Below are 18,139 nucleotides of genomic sequence, written 5' to 3'. Positions count from 1 at the left end.
ATTCTATTCTATTCTATTCTATTCTATTCCATATTTTCTATTCTATTCTATTCTATTCTATTCTATTCTATTCTATTCTATTCTATTCTATTCCATATTTTCTATTCTATTCTATTCTATTCTATTCTATTCCATATTTTCTATTCTATTCTATTCTATTCTATTCTATTCTATTCTATTCTATTCTATTCTATTCTATTCTATTCTATTCTATTCTATTCTATTCTATTCTATTCTATTCTATTCTATTCCATATTTTCTATTCTATTCTATTCTATTCTATTCTATTCTATTCTATTCTATTCTATTCTATTCTATTCTATTCTATTCTATTCTATTCTATTCTATTCTGTATTCCGTATTCCGTATTCCGTATTCCGTATTCCGTATTCCATTCTATTCTATTCTATTCTATTCTATTCTATTCTATTCTATTCTATTCTATTCTATTCTATTCTATTCTATTCTATTCCATTCCATTCCATTCCATTCCATTCCATTCCATTCCATTCTATTCTATTCTATTCTATTCTATTCTATTCTATTCTATTCTATTCTATTCTATTCTATTCTATTCTATTCTATTCCTATTCCTATTCTATATTCTATATTCTATATTCTATATTCTATATTCTATATTCTCTTCTCTTCTCCAGCTTATTTGTTGGGCCTGTTCAATTTCTGAGTTCTGAATTCACTACATTTGGTATACTTCCTCAGAGGCATTTCTGCTAATCATTGCTACCCCACGAGCACAGCATGCTGAAAGTGTCCAAAAGAACCAAAAGATCCATCCAAATCCAGCAAACTTAATTCCTGCTGGGAAATTTCCAAGGGCCAAATCATATTATACATGAATATTGATTAAGATTTCCAGAAGTGACTTTAGTTCATTGAAATACATTTACTAAAGTTTTTTTTTTAATTAGCAATTTAGCACAAACCCTGCACACATTAGCACAATGGTTCCAAAGAAACTTGCAGCCTGATCTAATAATCCTCTGCTTTGGTTTTTGTGGGATTTCATTTCATGTAAATATGTTTAGAAAAAAGAGACAAGAAATATAATCCTATGCATATTTACTCAGCCTTAATATATTCATTACCTAGAAAATGAATGTATGATGGATTGCAGTCTTAAGTACACATGTCCTGAATTATGGATAAACTATTTTAACCAACATAAACCAGAAGGCATGCATTATACTGATTTATCTTCTTCATAAACTTTCTGGAATCTAAACCTCTATTCACAAAGACAAAACTTCCCTGGTTCAAGAAGATAAGGTCTAGAAGTCTTACATCTTCTAGGGGTCTTCAGCCAAACTGCCTGGAACAAAGCTGTAAGTACAAAGTAAAGCACTTACAAGAAAGAAACACATTTGGTAACTGAAATTCTGCATGCAACGGCATGCAAGAAAACTTTTCTGAGCTAGAAAAATTCGGCAAAAGCATGGGGGAGAAAATCCAGAAGCAAGAATACAAAGCCTTTAAGCTAGATACAGAAATGTTTGGAAAAATATTATTTCTGCCAAGCAGGCATTACTAGTAAAGGTAAAGGTTCCCCCGCACATGTGTGCTAGTCGTTTCCGACTCTAGGGGCCGGTGCTCATCTCTGCTACAAAGCCGAAGAGCCAGCGCTTGTCCGAGGACGTCTCCGTGGTCATGTGGCCGGCATGACTAGATGCCAAAGGCGCACGGAACGCTGTTACCTTCCCACCGTAGTGGTCCCTATTTTTCTACTTGCATTTTTACGTGCTTTCGAACTGCTAGGTTGGCAGAAGCTGGGACGAGTAACAGGCGCTCACTCTGTTACGCGGCACTCGGGATTCGACCCGCCAAACTGCCGACCTTCTGATCGACAGGCAATTGCAAATAAATAGTAAAAGGTAAAAGGTAAATTTAATTTAATTTAATTTAATTTTAATTTATTGAGATTTGTATACCGCCCTTCTCCCAAAGGGACTCAGGGCGGTTCACAGGGCATAAATATAAATAACAATACAAACATTAAAAGACAATTAAATCAGTGCCCAAGTTAAAACAAAAATAATAAAACAAGCCTATAAAAAACCCATGTACCCCCATCAGGCCAGACCCGCTAGTTCAAATAAATGGGTCTTCAACCCGCGACGGAAGGATCGGAGGTCTGATGCCATCCGGAGCTCAACCGGCAGTTGGTTCCATAACGCCGGAGCACCCACAGAGAAGGCCCTCCCCCTGGGGGCCACCAGTCGACATTCCTTGACAGGAGGCACCCTGAGGAGGCCCTCTCTGTGGGCGCGCACAGGGCGGAGGGGAGTCGACGCCGGCAGCAGGTGGTCCTCGAGGTATCGCGGACCCATGCCATGTAGGGACTTAAAGATCATAACCAAAACCTTGAATCTTAAAGGTTCCCCCGCACATGTGTGCTAGTCGTTTCCGACTCTAGGGGCCGGTGCTCATCTCCGTTTCATAGCCAAAGACCCAGCGCTTGTCCGAGGACGTGGCATCAAGTCTAACCCTAGCAACTGCATAGATAAGGATGATCTATCTCTAAGTTGTTCTTTCAGACCTCCCAAAGGTGCAGCAATTATACGGTAACTTCACTGGTTGTCCTCTTCTTTCCTTTCCTTCTGTCTTTCCCAGCAATATGCCCTTTCCAGAGATCTAGGTGGATAGAAAAGATAAAGTAATAAGAAATCCATTCAAATTTTCATCTTTAACTTTATAACCTGTAGGAATTGGGCTAGCTTTTGTTCATGTAGGGATTCACTAAAATATCCAATTTGACTGAAGGTGCTGTAGAGAGTAAGAGAAAGGACTTTGATAGAAATATGCAAGGACCTTTACTAGACAAAGAATAACAGAATAAGAGACTTGGAAGGGATCTTGGAGGTCTTCTAGCCCAACCCCCTGCTCAAGCAGGAGACCCTATACCATTTCAGACAAGTGGTTGTCTACTCTGTTCTTAAAAACCTCTAGTTGAAACCCACAACTTCTGGAGGCAAGCCGTTCTCACTGTAAGAACATTTCTCCTTAGTTCCAGGTTGCTTCACATTCTCTCTCTCTCTCTCTCTCTCTCTCTCTCTCTCTCTCTCTCTCTCTCTCTCTCTCTCTCTCTCTCTCTCTCTCTCTCTCTCCATCTCTCCATCTCTCCATCTCTCTATCTATCTATCTATCTATCTATCTATCTATCTATCTATCTATCTATCTATCTATCTATCTATCTATCTATTGTAGTTATTTAGTAAGCAATGCATTGTCTGGGTTTACATATTTAACATTAATAATAATACAGTTTCCATTCCTACCTTTTATTCCTTTTTTCTAACCATTTATAAAAATGTTCCCATGTTTGAAAGTATTCTGAATCTTGTTTCCCTTTCATTTTCAATGGCAGCCTATCCATTTCCGCACAGTCCATGATTTTCTTGATTGGATCTTCTTCAGATGGTATTTCTTCATTTTTCCAACATTGAGCAAATGTAATTCTCGCTGCTGTTAATAAATGCAATATTAAGTATACACATTCTTTATCATAGTTTCCTGAAATTATACCTAAAAGAAATAGTTCCGGTTTATAGTCTGTATGTCATCTCTCATCTTCTTTAGCCACCGATGTATTTTTGACCAAAAGTTCTTTGCTTTAGGGCATGTCCACCAAAGTTGGTAGTACGTGCCTGGATTTTGCTTATGTTTCCAACATTTGGTAGACATATTGTTAAACATTGTTGCTAGTCTTGCAGGTGGTAAGTGCCATCTATAGAACATTTTGTATAAATTTTCTTTATAAGTAGTTGCCCTTGTTATTTTGTAGTTTGCCCAAGTTATCATTGTTTCTTTAACTTGTTCATCTTCCATCTTTAAATTTAACAGAAAACTGTACAATTTCTTAATCAATTTATCATCTGATGACAGTAGTATTTTGTCAAACACTATCTGATCTTTGTAAAAAACCATATATCTTTATAAGTCACAAGTTTCTCATAATTAATTAAAATTGGGTGTACAAACGCCTCCATTGTCGAAATTCATCCTGGTATTTTCATGTAAATTCTCAATTTGCTCTTTTCTCACGTCAAAAACAAAGCATTTCTTACATAGTGGTTTTGAAAGTATTTATGAATTTTGTTCTTCTCATACCATAGTAAGGCATACCATTAAAGTTGTAGGTCATGTTCCTCTAGGTATGATAATATTTTATTTCTAAGGGTTATCCATTCTTTTAACCATGTTAGTGCAGCTGCTTGATAATATAAAACCCAATCTGGTAGCCCAAAGCCTCCATTTTCTTTTGCTTCTTGTAGCACTTTCAATTTAATTCTAGCTTTTTTCCCTTGCCAAATAAATTTCAATATCGATGTATTTAAATGATCAAAGATTTTTTCCCCTCAGTTTTTATTGGTATTGTTTGAAATAAGAAAAGTAGTTTTGGTAAGATGTTCATTTTCACAGTCGCTATTCTTCCCAAAATTGACAATTGTAAGTTTTTTTTTTTCATTTTTCCAAGTCTAGTTTCATTTGTTTTAGTAATTTTACATAGTTATCTTCTTTTATTGTTGTACACCTTGCTGTTAGATATATCCCCAGGTATTTAACTTTCTTAAATACTTAATTAGATTGTTTCTCTCCTTGATTAGTTTCCATCCATTGTTTCTTGTTCTGCCTTCTGATGCTTTGCAGAATAGGTTGACCCCCTCTTCTTTGTGGCAGCCCCTCAGATATGGGAACACTGCTATCACGTTCACCCCTTGTTCTTATTTTCACTAGACTAGACATATCCATTTCCTGCAATCGTTATTCATTTGTTTTAGTCTTCAGGCCCTTAATTATTTTTGTTGCTCTTCTTTGCAATCTAAACATCTTCTGTATATTGTGATGACCAAAACTGGATGCAGTATTCCAAGTATGGTCTTTGGAATTGCCTCAGGCAAATACATCCAATAGGATAGAGAAAAAGGAGAAAAAATAAAGCACAATCAAGCTTGCAAGACTCTGTTAATAGTCCATCTCAATAAAGGAGAGTTCTAGTTTTTCTATGCAATTAATCTTTCTGGTCTACTAGGGGGTGGCGTGGGGGTGTGTGTGTCTAAGCATTTGCATACATTTGCAAAGAGCTGTGACACGCAATTCATGTTTGGTAAAATAAAGACTTATGGGTTTGAAGACAATGAATTATCTATTTATTGCTAAGTTTTCCTTGAATTTCCCAGCAAATTTGCTGCTTTGCTAAAATGCTTTGAGAATTGTAACTGGAAAAATTAAGAGGGAGGGAGGTTTCTGTTGAGGGCAAGGCAGAAGTGCAAAGAGATCTGGGGAGAAATCAAGTGATTTTTAAGGAGAGCAAAAAACTACAGCAAGATCGAGAGACTTGCTCTGATAAAGGGGTTGTTTCCAGATCAATTGTATTAGCTTTTTTTTTAATCAGCTATTTTATTTGGCTTTCCAAAAACGGTTACCCCACTCCTAAATCTCATTTTTAAGCCGTTATAAAGTCACAAATTGGAAGGGACTTTCTTCAGCTTTAAGTTCAAATTGCCTACTTGTAAAATGCCAGATTTATTTCTGCCACCATCCTGTTATAACTCAGAACAAACATGATCTGCTAAAAGAACTATTTATGTTACCTGGCTGATCCCTGAGACAAATGCCACATATGTGTAGGAATATTAACCTGACAACATCCTCTTAAAATATAGATCTTATGTATATATAAAAGTTTATCTCTCTGCTCTATTTTAATACCATTGATGAACAGAAAAACCTGACTGGGCAAAATAGCCATCTACGTTCATTCAGATTGTAGTTATTTTTTTTTCCTCCCTTATCTTTATGTCCATTCCTTGTAAGATTAAATTTATTACCTACATAATATTTTAACCTTTTCCCACCACATCACAACAATTCCTAACCCCAAAGTTTCCTTTTTGACAATATAGTGTTTTCATGTTGCAGACTCGAGGTGTGTTCTTGGGATGAAAAGGAGAAGAACATCTCTCTATCTGTATTAAAAAATTCAGTATATTTAAATAATGTAGCTGATGAAGGTGTAAGAAGGATCATCAAGGGCTTTTCTTGCTTCCTTGCAGAAATGTACTATATAAAATTAAAATCATGTTTTTGGTCACTGCTTCTGCGTAGACCCAAACTTAATATTTTTTCTGAGTGCTTTTTTATACCTCAAACATCGATGTAGTGTTATTTAGCTTGCTTAAATATAAATTTAACTAAAACCATTATTCGGGTCTCTATCTTTTTTTTAGGCTTCAATGGGATTCAGTGAAAAACTTTTGCTAACTTTATGTATTTATGCTATCTGATTTATATAGTCCACTATCTCACGAGTGAGTGACTCTGGGAGGCACACAACAGACTAAATGTAATATCTAAAATGTAAAGTGATTAATGTTTATGTTCTCTCCAACTGCTGAAAGAGAACATCATGTGTTTAAATATCCTGAACTGCATTATTAATTGGCCTCCAAATATTTTATCCACTAACATCTTAAAACATTAATGATTCATTCACAATAGCAAACAATAATTTATTTGTCTTGTGATGTTAATTTATGTCAGGTTTCCTAGAAGTCTTTTTATGTACACTCTCTAACAATTATTTTTCTATGCCACCCAGTATTAGATATAGTAACTGCTTTGATATTTTAGAGAAGGGATAGTTCCTTTTTGCTTTTTTTGAAAGTGAGCTTTGAGGCTGGAAAAAGTTTTTTTTGCTGCGTAGTCTAACCACCTCTGAAGAAAGATGGGGAAAATGCATGAATTTGAAAACTTTGGTTTGAATTGTAATATTCTTAGTAGAATTGTTCTTCTGAACAAGAAGGAAAAATGAAGGGTTGGCCATAATCTTGGTTGGTATTTAGCAGTTCCAGAAAATTCTGGATTCTAATTTTCTGTGCTTCGGATATCTTCTAGTTCACAATATTACTTATGATAAAGTCTGACAAAGGAAGAATCTGGCTATTTTATGGGATAAAACAAATTTGTACTGATATACATTTAAGATCAGTGTTTAAACCAGCTAGCATGATTAATAGCTTTCAATCTTTCTGGCTTTCAATGATGGGTTTTTTTCATATCCTATGGGGGTTTGTCAAGTTGTCACAACCCTAAGGTGGTGGAGTTCATGGTAGACTTTATAACATTTTAGGCTTAAAAGTGATGGGATGCATGGCCTCCAATTGTTGAAATTGTTGTCCTTTTAGTATTGTTTAATAGTAAATGATAAGCTTACTTCAATTCAGACACTGCCAGACTCCAACTGGCACTGGACAGTTCACCAATAGTGACATAGCTTTGATGGTTAAGGCACCGGGGCTAAAAACCAGGAGTTAAGCAATTTAAAACTCTCACTGCTTAACATAAAGCACCATAAATTACACATTTGAACAAGAGGCTACATGCATAACTTGTTTCAGCTCTAAGCATCACCACTTGCCCTTTTTTAGATATCAAGCTCCAAAGACCAAGAAAGACTCACAGAGTAACTTCCAAGTAGTTTCCTTTATGGTTCCTCACCTATAGATAGAAATCTTGCCAACTTGAGCGACTACTTGCATCCTTAAAGATAAACTCTGAGAACTTCTAGGGAGGAGCCATCTTAATTCTCTTCCTCCCAACCAAAATGTTGAAACTTCGCTGTCTCTTGGTTGGGAATCCAGACCACATTCCACCACACTAAGTCTCAGTATGTTCACCTTGTTGCTTGATGTGATCTGGCTAACAATTTCTACATCTTTCACCTCACTGACAATCCTCTTCCTTTCCTTCTCCTCTTCCAGCCTGTGACCTGATGACTCTGGGGATTTTAGCCTTAGTGACTTCTACTGGTTGTGCCTCCGCCAATGCCTTGCAGTCTTTGACAGATGCCATGCACATCCCTCACCTCTTTGTCCAACGCAACACAGGAGGTTCTCCACGGACGGCCTGCCACCTAAATCCTAGCCTGGAGGAAGAGGAATACACCTTAGCAGCCCGTCCACCTGTTCGTCTCAACGATGTGATGCTGAAGCTCGTCACTGAACTGAGATGGCAAAAATTTATAGTCTTCTATGACAGCGATTACGGTAAATGTCATGTTTCATTTTCTTCTTTTTTTTCTCTTGCATCTCCTTTTTTTCTGAATATATTTTGCTTTTATTTGAAGAAGGTGGACCAAAGGCACATTTTTTAAAAAAACAGTGGGTTTTTATATAAGTGTTGGGTGAAAAATAGCTTTTGAATTGACAAGCTTTTTTTTTTTGTCTGATTTCCCTTGACTGAAAAGTTGCTGTGAAAACTTATTTTCACCCATCCTGCAAGTTGCTCATCAACTTCCTATCAGGATAGCCAAATTTTTACTTATCAGAGCATTTTTCAGTAAAATATCAATAAACTGTTTGCGCTGACTGACAGGGTTCATATATTGCATGGGATGCAGGTTCCAGGAAGAGAACTTCAGTCTGCCTTTACTTATGTGCTTCTTTTCATTATCTCTTTGATGATTGCTTCAAAAGTTGAATTTTCTATGAGCCACAATTGCAAAATTCTTCTTTTCCATGGTTCACATGCTGTGGTAGGATGGAGGGTTTGTTGTCACTGTGTGTTGGGGGGAGAGAGCACGGGGAGAGGCTCAGCTAATCTCAATGTACACATGTACTTTGACAATAAATGTTTAGTTATTTATTTGTTTCTTGGAGGGCCCTCAAGGTCTGATATGGTAGGAACATCATTTCTTTGCATCTCCTGCTAACTTTTCCTCAGTTTTGCTTCATGGGCTTAGAACTTGTGAGTTGCTGCCTCAGTGGTTCTACAGGGTTCAGTTAGAGAAGGCTGGACCATCTGAAAGATCTCAGTTAAATGGAGCAATGAGCCAGAATATTGCTTATTGAATAATTTGTTGCAATTTAGCTTTGGAAAACTAATACTGCTGTTTTTTTTCCAAATAGCAGTGGTGTACTAGCAAATGTTTAAGCACTATCTCTGCAGGCTCCATTGCTGCTGTCCCACTATGCTGCTAGCCATGGAAGAACTAATCAGGGTGTTGTGCATTGGCCTCAGCTCTGCTCTCAACCTGCTTGCAAAATTCTAGAAAATTTAGCAATCAGCTCTTGTGAGCCAGTGCAAGCTTGCTTGCTCCAGCTTGCTCCAGCTCACCTCTACCTGGTTCAGTAGACTTTGGCTTACAGCCGTTCATTTAACAATGGTTCTAATTTACAGTGGACTTGGAAAAAGTGACTTACGATCCATCCTTGAACCTATGACTGTCACACCACAATTCATGTAATCACAGATGGTTACAGTGTCCTACAGTCAGAAGATCATATTTTGCAACCTTCCCGCTCAATTGAGGAAAACATGTCGATTGGAGCTATTCAAATGCAACCGGCTGCTAAATAGCAGCAAGAGTAAGAGAGGGTTTTGCTGTGGTTTAGACCATGGAAACTTGTATTGAACACACATGTGGCAGCCTTGATGTAGGAATTCAAATTGGGTTCCCATAGTCCTAAGCCACAAGGTTTTGTTTTTTTTAAATATTTGAATACAGATTTATGTAGAGTTGCAGTTTTTGGACAGTCAATGCTTAATTAAAATATGATTTGTGTTGACTAATTTAAGGTGTGTTAAAATGCTGGTGTAAGATATGAGTGTGAAAGAGTCGTTTCCATTTTGGTTATGTCCTGGATGGCATTCTTGACTCAGTTTTAGCTCCTGGACAGCTGATGTATGAAACTTCATTGAAAAAAGGGTTCTTATTTAAATACACCAATGCACAAATCTGATGGCTGTTCTACAGTGGTCTTCACAAATAATTTCACTATGCTGTGTGGTAGGTAATGTGAGTTGCAGGGAGCAAGGTTGATAAAACTTGCCCTGGCTTGTTGATTATGATGAACAAGGATGCTGTATATTCTTTATATACAGTGTTTCAAGGAACCTTGGAAGTCTTCTAGTCCAACCCCCTGCTCAGGCAGGAAACCCTATAGTATAGGGTTGGCAACCTGAAAAAGGAAAAGAGCCACTGGGAACCGGTTCCATCACACACAAAAAAAAGTGGGAGCCGCGTGCGTGCGTCCATGCATGCGCATGTGCAAAAAACGTTTTACGCATGCGCAGACGCGCACGGTTGCCATTTTTTTAATGTATGATGGAACCGGTTGCGCGACGGCGACGGCCCGTTTGCAGAGCTACCTCCTTCGGCAGCCTGCAAACGTGCCGCGGCAGCTTTCTCAAAGAGCAGCGCCGCTGCCTGTTCTGAGAGGTACGCGCACACCTCTCCGAACGAGCGGAGGTGCGCGCGCACCTCCGCTCGTTCTGAGAGGTGTGCGTGCACCTCTGCTCGTTTGGAGAGGTGTGCGCGCACCTCTCAGAACGGGCAGTGGCGCCGCTTGTTGGGAAAGCTGCCGCGGCCCGTTTGCAGGCTGCCGCCTTCCTCTGAAGGCAGCAGCTGTGCAAACGGGCCGCGGCAGCTTTCCCAACGAGCGGCGCCACTGCCTGTTCGGGCGGAGGTGCACGCGCACCTCTCCAAAGGTTTGGAGAGGTGCGCGCGCACCTCCGCCCATTCGGAGAGGTGCGCACACACCTCTCCAAACGGGCGGTGCCACTCTCCACTGGGCGGCTGGGAGCCGCAGGAGACGGCTCAAAGAACCGCATGCAGCTCCGGAGACGCGGGTTGCTGACCCGTGCCCTATACCATTTCAGACAAATGGTTGTCCAATCTCTTCTTAAATACTTCCAGTGTTGGAGCATTCATAACTTCCGGAGGCAGGTTGTTCCACTGATTAATTGTTCTAGCTGTCAGGAAATTTCACTTTATTTCTAGGTTGGTTCTCTCCTTGATTAGTTTTCTAGAGACCTACACACTATCAACTGGGTGTAAGGAAGTAAGTTTGTTCTAGTTGTGATAAAGACTTCACTATTGCTTAAAGGAGCAAGATTTCAGTTCTGTTTTGCAATAATGGTCACATTAGCTTTGTCTTGTTGTAATTTAGTGTTTTTGAAAACAATAGCAAAATGTTACTACTTGATTTGGTACACAGACAAAAATGCATGTTTTTATGTGTGTGAATAGAATATTTTTGTTCTTCTGGGGGAGAAAAAGAGATAATTTAGAGTACAGAAGTATGTGCTTGCACAAGGACAGGATGGAAACTGCCTTGTTTGCCAATTTTGCTCATTTCTTTTATTGTGCAACAATGATTCAGTATAATTAGGAAGGAGGGAAAGGACTTTTTGAGTTTAAAATGGAACTATTCTTAGTAATGTAAAAATAAGCTTAAATTGCAGATTTCTGAATAATAATAATAAAAAATCAACTAGTTTATAAACAGTCTGGTTCTGTGCTAGCTTAGAGGAAAAACGGATGTAAAGCTCATTATATCCAACAGGCAATAAAAACAGAACCAATTCTCTACAAAATAATGGAATGATTAGACTCAATTAAAATATATTCCTTGTGTTCTGAAGTCCAATTCTATGCATATTTACTCAGAAGATTTCTTTGTGTTGATAACTTTGTTCAAGAGAACCATGGCATGGATTTTATTTTCTGCAACCTCCAGGTAGCCTGAAATTTCGGTTCAAAGGGTCCCGAAACACAACCAGAATAAAAGAGTTCAAAGAAATAGGCTCAAGTAAAAATGCACTGAGCATGGCTATCCAGAACTATACTAGGTGCAAGGCTCAGACACTTCTGCTTCCTTTCCATTTTCTTGCACAGTGAGAGAGAATAAACAAGTTACAGGCAGTCCTTGACTTATGACTATAATTGACTCTGGAATTACATTTTAGTTATCGTGAGCTATCACATGATTGCATCCAATTTTATGAGTGTTATTGCACTGGTTCGGCAAATATGGCAGTTTATTTATTTTATTTATTTATTTATTTATTTTATTAATGGGATTTATATCCCGCCCTATCTCCCGAGGGACTCAGGGCGGCTAACAACAACAGAACTTAAAGGTCTCTGTACAGTAAATTAAAAATAAAAATTTGAAATAAATTAAAATAAATTAAAGAATAGAGTTAGAGTTGTAAACATAATTAAAATCCCTGTCAGTCCAGGTCAGCCAGGTGGAAAAGGAGTGTTTTGAGGCCGCGGCGAAAGGACTGGAGATCTTGGGCCATCCGAAGCTCAGGGGGGAGCTGGTTCCACAGGGCTGGCGCTCCCACAGAGAAGGCTCTTCCCCTGGGGGTCGCAAGCCGACATTGTCTAGCCGACGGTACCCTGAGGAGGCCTTCTCTGTGTGAGCGTACTGGGCGATGGGAATTCGTTCCCGGTAGCAGATGGTCCTGCAAATATCCCGGGCCTAAGCCATGTAGGGCTTTAAAGGTAAGAACCAGCACCTTAAATCTCACCTGGAGGGCAACCGGTAGCCAATGCAGCTCACGTAGGAGGGGTGTAATATGGGAGTATCGGGGTGCTCCCATCACTACCCGTGCAGCTGCACTCTGCACCAGCTGAAGCCTCTGGGTGGTCTTCAAGGGCAGCCCCATGTAGAGAGCCTTACAGTAGTCTATACGGGAGGTAACGAGTGCGTGGGTGACTGTACGTAGGGCATCTCGGTCCAGAAAGGGGCGCAACTGGTATACCAGGCGAATCTGGGCAAATGCCCCCCCTGGCCACGACTCCAATATGATCTTCAAAACTGAGTCGTGAATCCAGGAGGACGCCCAGGTTTTGTGCTCTATCAACGGGAGGTAATATCTCTCCTCTTATAATCAAAGATGGAACCTCTTGGACTAAACGAGATGTCGGTATGTAAAGCCACTCAGTTTTGGCCGGGTTGAGTCGGAGCCTGTTCTTTCCCATCCAAATCGGTACCGCTTCCAGGCAACGGGACATCACATCGAGGGCATCACTGGGTTGGTTTGGGGTGGAGATGAACAACTGGGTATCATCCGCATATTGGTGATACTTCACCCCGAAGCCACGGATGATCTCTCCCAGCGGCTTCATATAGATGTTGAACAGGAGGGGTGAGAGCACCGATCCCTGAGGCACCCCACAACTAAGGGGCCTTGGGGTTGATCTCTGCCCCCTGCCAACACCGTCTGCGAACAGCCCGAGAGTTGCTAAGTGAATCTGTTTTATCTAATGGGTGGGTTATTTACATAAATTTTGCTTGTTTGTTTGTTTGTTTGTTTTTGCTGGAAGCCAAATACAAATGTTAGAAACAGTCAAAGAAACCCACCCAAAATTTGTGGTCGGGCGATTGCAGGACACCACAAACAGCCATAAGTGTGAGCTGGTTGCCAAGTGCTCCAAATGCAATCACGTGATCATGGTCGGCGGGGCAGTTGGAATTTCAACATCAGGTTGTAAGTATTTTGGGGGGGAGAGGGGGGGTGTCTGCCGTAACATTGAACCAAGCAATTGGTGGTTAAGCGAGGACTAGCTTTGAAGGCGCAAACTCTGTCAGAATGCGTAAAACATGACGCGTCATTTAAATGTTTCTTTTTTTCTTCTCTTGCGGCATGGGAGACGGGAGCAACAAAAACCGTTCAGTATAATACCATTATAGCTTACCTTTTGATTAAGGATATCTTATCCAGCTTATCACTGTAACCCCCTCTAGAAGCTTGAGAGCTGTATGTAGAGCAGGGGTGTCAAACTCGCAACATCATAGGACGTGTCGCGACGTATTGCAACTTTTTTTGCCACTGCCGGCAATGGGGTGGGCGCGGTTTCACCATGATGCATCCGGCCCGCAGGCCCGGCAGTTTGACACCCCCAGTGTGGAGTATAGAAATAGATGTAATAAACAGACGAGCATCCCCTCCATTCCAAACTGTGGATGATGAGCTAAAACTGGGGGTCCTGTCTTTTCTGATGTTGTTGTGCAAAACGATCACAGAATCCTAGGGCTGGAAGGGACCATGAAGGCCTTAGTATCATTCTTCTACCCTCCACAACACAGAGGTGGAACCCACAGGTAGCCTAAAACTGCCTGTTTTACAGGGCTGCCTATTCATTTGGATTTGCCAGGGGGAAAAAAAAGTGCTCTGGAGCAGAGGTGATCATCATGATTAGGGGGGCTGGAGGCCAAAACATATAAGGAACGGTTGCTGGAATTGGATATGTCTAGTTCAGACATGTCAAACACAAGGCCCGGGGGCCGGATCTGGCCCGTGAAGTGGTTTCATGTGGCCCGCGAAGCCATCCTGGAAACAGTGAGGGAACGGCCCCCGCTGCCTTGGCCCTGGCCCAGAGACCCTCCTTCTGCCAGAGACCCTCAGATCTGTCCCACTCCTGCTCAGGCCCCCATAGGCACCCTTGATGCCAATGATGTAGAGCTGGCCACGCCCACCCAGTAGGCCATATGCACTCTAGCCACGCCCACCCAGCAGACCATGCCCACCCTGGCCATACCCACCCGGCCCCTTGAGGGGCAACCACAATGCTGATGCGGCCCTCAATGAAATTGAGTTTGACACCCCTGGTCTAGTTTAATGAAAAGAAGGACTAGGGGGGTGACATGATAGCAGTCTTCCAGTATCTCAGGGGCTGCCCCAAAGAAGAGGGAATCAAGCTATTCTCCAAAGCACCTGAAGGCAGGAGGAAAGCAACGGATGGAAACTAACCAAACACAGAAGCAACCTAGAACTAAGGAGAAACTTCCTGACAGTTAAAACAATCAGTGGAACAACCTGCCTCCAGAAGCGATGAATGCTCCAACACTGCAAGTTTTTAAAAAGAGACTGGAAAGCCATTTGTCTGAAATGGTATAGGGTTTCCTGCCTGAGCAGGGGTTTGGGCTAGATGACCTCCAAGGTCTCTTCCAACATTATTATTATTATTATTATCTTTTATTCATTAAACATGAACCTCAGTCAACTGAACATTCAAACTGACTGGCGCCGATGGTTGACACGGGTTGCTGCCAGCATCCTAGGTACCTCCTTAAAATGTAAGATGTTCCGAGTAGCGCAGTTTTTTGTAGCTTTGCTGGAGTTATTGAAGGATGCTGCAGTTTCTTGATGTATTTTGCAAAGTTTTTGGACATAGTTCCCAGTGCAGCATCATCATCATCATCACCACCACCACCACCACCATCATCATCATCATCATCATCATCATCATCATCATCATCATTCCTGTAAAATTGACACCTCAAATCAAACTTTCTGCCTCTGCAATACTAGGAGAAGATGCAGCTGTTTTAAGGGGTTATTGGAGCACCCACACACTCTGATGCTGCTTTGCCTCTTTGAATCCCAAATGCTGCCCAACCCAATATTGTAGTTTAGTTAGATGCAGATCAGGAAGAGTGTAGAGAAATGTGTGGTAGAACAGACAATGTTTCCTTTCTACTCCAGGGCTGGATATTTTTCATCGAGATAAGCAGATGGCTTGTCTGGCTGCAAATACCAGATGGTTTGGTTGGAATCCATGTGTTTAATGTTTGGTTTAATTCTGGAAGTCTTTTAGGTTCAAGATCTTACTTCTCTTCTAGGAACTGCCAATTACTGCCAATCAAAGGACTAACTGAGATCCTTACCTATTTAATTTCAGCAATGCCACTCTAACATAATTAAAACAAACAAACAAACTGCTTTTTCCACCATTCAGTATGCAGCCAATTGTATTACTCTTATTATTACAAAATAATTGTAATAACCTATAGATCTTTGTTGGGTGAATTTGATCTGCAATTTGATGGTACATATAATGTTATGCATTCCAGTTTTGATTACTGCTTCAGTGCTTTACATTTCTTTTTTTTAAAAAAATTAAGCGTAGAATTTGTCATTTGTGTTGGTCTTTTTATTTAGTAATCCATATCCAACAGTAACAGGTAATTGCACTCCGAAATAGCTAGACCATTTATCTCTTTACTTATGTGTTTATGGTTCTCTAGATTCATACACTAAAAACAAATGTTTAGCTATAAATCCCTGACAGAGCTGTCTGGAGCCCTACCTCCAAAGTGTTTTAACTCTGCTCATTGCTATAAGAAATATTAAAGCAATCCATTTGATCAGATTTATGTTTCTTCACTCTCCTGCATTCCAGACATGTGATAATTGCACCACTCAGAATTCCAGTTGGAAACATTCCTAATTGGGAATGCTGGGGGCTGGAATCCAAGCATAATTAAAAACCATCAAATTAGGGGACCATTATATGGGGTTCCAATGCTGGCTGTTGTAAGGGAAGCATAAAAAAAATAATAAGCTGAGAGAAACAAAATATGGTATTTTAGGAGATGTTGTAGCTGTAGATGTTGGGGCTCTTGGCAGTTTTCCATGGTTCCATGGTTACGAAGATCGTTACTTTCAAATATATACCAATCAATATCCAATAGCTTTCTTGTGTAGAATAAGACTTCAAGAGATGACTGGAGCTACTCTTCTTTCAAGAATCTTTCCCCGACTATAAATATAAATAAATACAGGTACTGTCAGGTACAAGAAATCAGGAACCAAGTGTGAGTTTATTCCATGCTACCTCTAAACAAGAATCTGAAGTACTAATGGTCAAGGCAAATTGGTGGCAGAATTCAAGGTGGGCTGGACTTAGATCTCTTGTGGATTTGAAGGAATTCCAAACTCAAGATCTGCTTGACCCTTCCCTCAGGCTCAGGACTACATGTAGTCCTTGTCTTACAATCATTGGTTAGTGACTATTTCAAATTACAGCAGCCCTGGAAAAGGTTTTTCACACTTACGACCATTGCAGCACCCCTTTGGTCATCTGATCAAAGTTTGGATGGCAAGAAATGTCATAAAATGGAGCAAAACTCACGTAACAACTGTCATTTAGCAACCTAAATTTTGGGCTCAAATGTGGTCGTAAGACGAGGACCCGCTGTATACAAAGTGAAAAAAAAAATCAACTTTCTTTAGCTCTTTAGCTTCATACTAATCCAATAATAGAAAGAGAGAAATTGTTGGCCAGGTGACTTATCTTGGACCAATCTGGTCTTTGAGGAATGGCACTTGCTAGGAAATAAAGTTTCCATGACTCCATTTCATGCTAGATGATGACAGTTATATTGCTGGATGGAAATAAATCTCATCGGCAAGACTCTGGCAACAATAAGGCTTCTCTTACTGATTGTGTAAGCTCCTCCCCTTAGAAAGGCATCACTCTTAGCATAATAAAAGTTCACTGGGAAAGAAATAAGTTGATTTTCCCCTGTTGTGACAGCCATCTGAAAAGATGAATGGAAGCAGGCTTAGGGCAAAAAGAGCATCGTCATGTGGATTAGCATGCATTATGCTTCGTATTAACATGCAGAGAAGGAGAATGTTATCTTTGTTTAAATTCTGAGCTGCGGTGTTATTAGACAGAACAAAATATTAACACTCGGGAACTAGGAAATGACAATGTTAATTGCCTTCCAATGTAAGATTATAATTCCATTTATTCTGACAAGGCCTGCTGATCTTCAAGAGCGTACCTCGTAATGAACTCAGTGGAGATAAATATCCAGGGCACTTAGTATGAATATTGAAAACTCAAAAAGTTAAAAAGAAAAAAAAGAAAAAGAAAAGAAAAGAAAAATCTCAACCCCAACAAACTAGCAAATTGAGGTGCAAATACACATCATATATATATCTCCTTATATGTGTTTTGGCAAAAGATCAAGCCCCAAAGAGCAAAACAAAAAAAACAAAAAAAACGTACATTGAAACTTAATTTGAAACTTGCACATTTTAGAGAGTCAGGAAACAAAATCTGGTTGTTGTTGTTTTCTTCTTCTAAACTACGCTGGAGGTCATTGCAAAGGGGAACAGAGCTTTAGAGGTTAATAAGACTGTTTTGATAGGACAAACAGAGGAGAAATCCGGGGTCAAGGGGAGGTGGCTGGGAGGTTGGCTGAACAAACACCAAGAGGCCATCAGAGATGTTTCAGGATACGGAGCATCTGAGAAGGATGGGAACGGTGTGAGAATAGTTGGGGTTTTCACTTCCTACCACTCAAACCTTACCTGGGCCTAGCTTTGCCTAGCTTTTTTTTTTCAAAGTCCCTTCCTTTACATCAGGGGTCTTCAAACTTGGCCCTTTTATGACCTGTGGACTTCAGCTCCCAGAATTCCTCAGCCAGCTTGCCTGGCTGAGGAATTCTGGGAGTTGAAGTCCACAAGTCATAAAAGGGCCAAGTTTGAAGACCCCTGCTTTACATGACTGATGTGGAAGCTCAATTTTTTTTTC

General features: G+C 40.2%; 1 protein-coding gene across 1 annotated transcript in view; it reads left to right on the top strand.

The window, feature by feature from the left end:
* GRID1 (glutamate ionotropic receptor delta type subunit 1) overlaps positions 1–18,139 on the top strand; it is a gene marked incomplete at its 5' end in the record, with an annotated part of 689,879 nt that overhangs the window by 343,015 nt on the left and 328,725 nt on the right. The window contains one exon of the mRNA XM_081328616.1: positions 7,779–8,063. Coding sequence (XP_081184742.1) covers positions 7,779–8,063 — 285 coding nt within the window. The remainder of the gene's footprint in view (positions 1–7,778; positions 8,064–18,139) is intronic.

Source organism: Vipera berus (genome assembly GCF_964194415.1).
Source record: "Vipera berus genome assembly, chromosome: 5".
Lineage (NCBI taxonomy): Eukaryota > Metazoa > Chordata > Lepidosauria > Squamata > Viperidae > Vipera > Vipera berus.
Note: the sequence above shows the minus strand (reverse complement) of the source record. Positions and strands in the feature narration are given on the sequence as shown.